A 6,397-nucleotide genomic window follows, 5' to 3' on the forward strand; every position below is an offset into this window, starting at 1 on the left:
GTTACTTTACAAACTGTTGGAATCCTCTGGTTTAAGTAAAAAGAGTGTGTTGTTTCTCTCTCTCTCTCTCTCTCTGTGTGTGTGTGTGTGTGTTGTGTGTTACAGCAGACAACACTTTCAGTCAGTGAGGGGCGTCAGAACAGACCAACCCCCAGCAGAGGCGGGGGGCTCAGCCTCAGCTCCGTGTCCGGTATAAATACCTTCTCTCCCGGCTCTGGTCTCGTCTTCGCGCCGGCAGCGGCTCCGTCTGAACGGTCAGAACACACGATGGCAGCGCTGAAGAAAGTCTGTGTGGTCGGCTCTGGTAACTGGTGAGCGGCGGGTTTATTTTAATGTGCCTGAACTGAGTTTAATCTAGTTTAGGAGTGTGGTGTTACAGCGGTGTTTAACACTACGTTCACCACATCGGTATTTCTGCTCCTAGGATAAGATTTCACACGCAGGTTTCACGCTGTTTAAAAGTTGTCAAACTTTAAATCAGAGGCAGCTTCAGTCTCTGTTAAAGTAACATCAATGATTGAGAAACTCTGTTGCTGAACATTTGCTCCTCAGAGGAGCTGTTTCCCCGGAGACTCCGAACTGTGATGACCTCTGATGAAGGTGTGGAGGCATCAGAGAAACGAAGCCTGCCTTTTCATATTCAGAAACCTTTGTGCTGAATCAGCCTTTATGTGGTGTTGGTGTCCCTCAATCTGTGTGACCTTTAGATCAGTCAGGAAGGATTCAGAAACTTACACTGTAAAAAATATAAAAATATTAAAACAACTTGAGTGTACACCTGCCAGTGTGCCTTCATATGTATTATTGATGACTGTTATTAATGCATTAAGAGCTTTTGAATGTGGAACTTTGTGGAGAGAGAGATCATTTAAAGTATTTATCTGACAATATAAACTGATGTTCTGTTTGTAGAATCTTAACCTGTAAAATAACTGTGTTGGTGTTAAAGGTAAAAGAGTTAGTGAAGTAAAAGTAAAATGTCAGAGAAAATGGAAACACTCCATTACAGTACAGTTACCTGAGACTGAGAACTGAGATTAGTTATGACGGGATGAAAACTGATGTGTGCTAGTAAGTACCAACTTACTAACACTTAATATGATTATTATGTTCTGTACTCAGTAGTCTGTCATTACTAAAACAATGCTCTGCTGGTATTCCTTCTTCACCTGAGTGTTATTCTTGTCAAGTCATGTGACATGAGATTCCTCCTTCACGGTCCAGTTTAATCGAGGTGTATGAGCCAGCTGACAGCTGCTTACTGGTGGGAACACTCTCACATACATGAGTGTCTCCAGATCTATAATTACTGAATTACTGTAACTAAAGGAAAGAAGACATTAATGATTCAATATCTGTTATTTGTATCGAAAATGTGTTTTGTACCAATTGCTGTTTGTGTGGGAATGGTCAGTGTGCAGCCTCTTTAATAGAATAATACTTTATTGATCCTTGACAGGAAATTACTTATTTATAATACTTAATATCAGCAGTAGTTGATGCTACAAACATTTTATTCTGTAAATATGTACATGAATAAGTGAATGTATTTCCCTGTCATACCCTAGACTGGACAATATGACATATATATATATTTTTTTTTCTTCTAAAATCACTGCAGTGCCAAGTCACAACTGAGAAAAGCCCAGTATTAATCTCATGTAAATCCATGTATAGTTTCCATTTCACAGGAGAAACAGTGACAGGTTTCATCCTTTTCTGGGAAACAGTGAGTTCAACTGTCCTGACACCAGAATAATCACTGTCGTGTGTCCACAGGGGCTCTGCCATTGCCAAGATTGTGGGCGCCAACGCAGCTAAGTATGACAAGTTTGACACCACAGTGAACATGTGGGTGTTTGAGGAGATGGTGAATGGCCGCAAACTCACAGACATCATCAACACAGACCATGAAAATGTAAAGTACCTGCCCGGTCACAAGCTGCCCCCCAACGTGGTGAGCACCAAAATGTTCGTGGTAATGAGGAGACTAAAGTCCATGTAAATCTTGTTTGTTCTTCTGTGTTTGATGATGTTTCTTCTCTCTTCCTCAGTTGGCCGTTCCAGACTTGGTTGAGTCTGTGAAAGGAGCCGACATCCTGATCTTTGTGGTCCCTCACCAGTTCATTGTGAGAGTGTGTGACACCATCAAAGACCACATTAAGAAGGATGCTGTAGGAATGTCTCTCATCAAGGTAACGTCCTCCTCATCAAAATATTACATACTGCACCATGATGGAGTTTTGTTTCTCTGGAACAGGACGTACGCTCTCTGATCTTCTCCTGTGAGTCTTGTGGTTTTCTGTCTGCTGCAGGGTGTTGATGCGGGTCCAGAGGGTCTGAAGCTGATCTCAGAGGTCATCCGAGGGAAACTGGGCATCACCATGACGGTCCTCATGGGAGCAAACATTGCCAACGAGGTCGCTGATGAGAAGTTCTGTGAAACCACCATCGGTATGGAGTTAACTCTTAAATGATATCCATCGTATGTGGGTGTACGTAATGGTTGCAAGTGAGACTAATTCTGTGGTGGACAGCGTGACGAGACAGTACTGGATATTTAGACTTACGTAATTTCCCCGAGGGAGTCATCCCAAAGGGATCAGTAAAGTCCGTCTAAGTCTAAGTCTAATTTAATGAAACGATATTGATCCATACTGAGTGTACTGGTCTCACTGACCTGATTTCATATGTTTCTAATCATTTTACTCAATTTGAAAGATTATGGGACTGTCCATTTGAGAGGCATCTGACTAGTGGATTAGCCCAGGTCTAGAATGTGACTTTGTGCAGTCAGTCAGACATCAATGTAGTACTCAGGATACAACACAGGACATGGCATCCTCACATTTTAAGTTTATTTTGTACAGAACAGTATGGTCTGATTTTCTTGGTGTTTCTCAGAACAAACAGTCATTGTCTATAACAGAGTGAACTTCTCCATTGTTGCACAAAGGAAACTGATGATGATTCATTTGTTATTTTTGTTCTCAGGCTGCAAAGACAAAACACACGGGTCCATGCTGAAGGAGCTGATGCAGACCACCAACTTCCGTGTGACCGTGGTGGGAGAGTCTGACGTCGTGGAGATCTGTGGAGCTCTCAAGGTTGACTTTCTCCTCCAACCAAACTGATCTAATCCTCTTAACTTTCACAATAATCTGAGCACTGGCAGCATTTTCAGCTTGTCTGCGCTGAAGCTAAAAATACACTTAAACAGTCATAAAAAGTTGTAATGGTGGAAAAGATGCTTCAGAGAAATTTACAAGATAATCTTCTTGTAATTGAATATTTGTGGGTATCTACTGAAATTTCACTTTAAATTCAGTTTTAGTTCAGATGTCTGTATTCCTTCAGATAACTGCTTGTTTACAAGGTGCAGTATTGGTCCAAAGAAATACTCACTGTAAATATTTTAATAATATTCAACTGAGTGTGTGTATGTATGAAAAGCAGTAAAGAGATAACTGAACAGAATTTGCTGCCAGACACCAGTCTGTAGTGGAGTATAAATGATGTATGTAGGTATTTCTTTCTCATCTAAACAGGAGTATGATTACTACCCCGACCATGTGAACAGTGTTGTTCAGTAACAGCAGCATCTCCTCTTCATGTGTGAGTGCAGAACATTGTAGCAGTAGGAGCAGGGTTCTGCGATGGCCTGGGGTTCGGGGACAACACCAAGGCTGCTGGTGATTCGTCTCGGCCTGATGGAGATGATCGCCTTTGCCAAGGTCTTCTGCACAAACTGCCCTGTCTCCCCCTCCACCTTCCTGGAGAGCTGCGGCATCGCTGACCTCATCACAACCTGCTATGGTGGACGCAACCGCAAGATCGGGGAAGCTTTCGCCAAAACAGGCAAAGTATGAGGAACAGAGTTTTCTCTCCTGTGTTTCTGTTTGTCACTCGCTTCCTATGAAAACCATCATGATGGAAAACCAAACATCTCTGTGTTTAGACCATTGAGCAGTTAGAGAATGAGCTGCTGAACGGTCAGAAGCTTCAAGGTCCAGCAACTGCAACTGAGGTCCATCAAATCCTGAAACAGAAAAACATGGTGGACAAGTAAGTTTGTCTCTTATTTTATTTAAACATGGACATATTTGGACTTTTTAAAGGATTTCTGACTGATGACTGATAAATGTCAGGGTTTTGTGTTTTCAGTTGGGATTTAATGGAGTTTCATTGTGCTACAGTCTATTTAGAGGAATAGTTTGAAATTTTGAGAAATGTGCTCATTTGCTTTTTAAACATCACTGGAAATGGTGGGAGTGGAGTAAATATTCCCATCTAACTCAAGAAAGAAAGTGAATTTACTGTAATTCCCAACATGTCGGCCTACACTAATAATTCCCATCTTTATAAAATAATAATTTCACCTCTGCAGGTTTCCTCTTTTCACTGCTGTTTACCAGATCTGCTTCAACGGCCACCCAGTCACAGAGTTCATCAAATGTTTGCAGAACCACCCAGAGCACATGTAGAGGACTGACATGAGGTTGGGAAAGGACTTTAACAATAGAAATATAAAGGGGGACAGGTTAGTTGAAGATTGTGCCTAACCCTGACTGCTCTCCTGTTTGAGTCTTGAACAGAGAAAAAGATGGAGTAGAGAACACTCTGTCTACCTGAGCTGCTGCTATTACATTACTGACAGAAATTTGTCGCTGCCTCTGTTCTTACTCATTAGAAACATACGTCACTAAATGTTGCATAAATCCACTGAGTCTTAAAAGTTTGAAGAATTCGAGTTACTCTGCCTTACACAATACACAAACCCCGACCTGAATGTTTGAAATGTTTCATCATGTCTGAGGTGAAAGTGCCTTAACCCGCCCTTTTCACTGACATGTATGTTAAACAAAGCACTGAACACGCAACAGTCACCGCTCCCACTGTGCTGCTTCTCTGTGAGACTTCTTCAGATATAAGCGATTACTTAAGATTTATTTTGGAATAAATTATTTAACTAATTTACTTTGTGTTTTCAGTGTTTTCTTTTGAACTTGCTGCAGGACACACTCACTCATACACTGTGAGCAGCAGCCTCTCTGTAACCTGACCTGAGCTCAACCACACTGCCACTCTAAACTCTTCACCTTTACCATTTTCTACAGCGTCTGCTTCAACCTTTCTTTAAGGCCACGTCCTGCCTCAGTCACAGTCAGAGGTGATGGCTGTGTGCTTCAGTATGGATTACCAGTGGAAATTAATTCAGCAAGATTATGGATCACTTCATATTTAAAAAACCTACACTGTTCATTAATTAACAAGAGTTTAGTATTCTGTCGATTTATTTGAAAACATCACTGGGGATTTCTGCATTATATTAAAATGCAAGACGCCAGTGTGTCTTCATCAACAGCCATCTGTCCGTCACTATATGCCAATGTGTCCCATCAGTGCTCAGTCCCTGTAAGGCACTGTGGATCACCTAAAGAAAGCAGTGAAGACAAGGGGTAGGCTAGTCCTCCTCTGGCCATGAAATGCTAGTATGCATACTCTCCTCAGCCAGTTTTCCAATCTATACAACACTTCAGTAAAAGTCCTCTCCATACATGTCCTCTGATCCTTCAGATCTGTTCATATTTTATGTTCATCAGCTCATTTCCTCAGTGATGTCTTGGACTGTGAAGTTACATCATTTACCACTTGTTTAATATTGGATTCCCCTGCTGAAATCCCTTGCATAGTTATTGAGTCAACTGCCCTGTGAGATTTCTAATAATAACACACTCCAAAGGGGCAAACGTCCATCTATAATTAGACGATGGACAGAGCTGCAGCTGCCTCATCCATGCTTCACCACACAGATGGAGGGATGCCTCTTTTTGAAACACTAAACCATTGTGGTGCTGCTGAAATCAAAACATGACAAATCATATTTCAGCCATTGTGAGCTCTGCTTCAAAGTTTGCATGTTTGAAATGAACACAGTTTCAGTACAGTGCAATGTATATTACCAGTCTAAAGCTTTAGGACACCCCCTCTTTATATCTGTGGGTTAGGGTTATTCTCAGTCAACTAGGTCATGGTATTTACTGAGTGCAACCTGCACTCAGCAACCTGCATTTTGCTTTGCTTTCACCTTCTGTCCAGTTCATCTCTAAACCAGCTCCATGTGGTTTCAGTCTGACTGGTCCTCCATCATTTGAAGACTTCATCTGGTTCTGTTCTAATGTTTTGAATCATTATCTTCCTGTAAGATGAACTCCTTACCAACCAGTCTGTTTTCCTTTTCCTCATCATTCTGATCATTACATACACAACTACTTCCTGCAGTATGGTATTGTCCTGATAATCAGAGGGTGTAGAGAGACAGTTTTCTCCAACACTGCCTTTGTACCAACAGAGTGTTTGTAAATAATAAACACTGGGTCACCTGTAAAACTGCATC

At 41.5% G+C, this 6,397-nt stretch overlaps 1 protein-coding gene across 1 annotated transcript; it reads left to right on the top strand.

Annotated features, from left to right (window-relative positions):
• The first annotated feature begins 134 nt into the window (after nucleotides 1-134).
• gpd1b (glycerol-3-phosphate dehydrogenase 1b) lies at nucleotides 135-4,977 on the top strand. The gene is given in 9 exon segments (XM_018677788.2): nucleotides 135-311; nucleotides 1,780-1,957; nucleotides 2,055-2,195; nucleotides 2,316-2,454; nucleotides 2,995-3,107; nucleotides 3,626-3,691; nucleotides 3,693-3,863; nucleotides 3,959-4,065; nucleotides 4,388-4,977. Coding segments are annotated over 9 exon segments (1,056 nt in total). The 5' UTR covers nucleotides 135-267; the 3' UTR covers nucleotides 4,485-4,977.
• The last annotated feature ends 1,420 nt before the right edge of the window (nucleotides 4,978-6,397 follow it).

This window comes from Lates calcarifer, linkage group LG12, assembly GCF_001640805.2.
Source record: "Lates calcarifer isolate ASB-BC8 linkage group LG12, TLL_Latcal_v3, whole genome shotgun sequence".
Taxonomy (NCBI): Eukaryota; Metazoa; Chordata; class Actinopteri; family Centropomidae; genus Lates; species Lates calcarifer.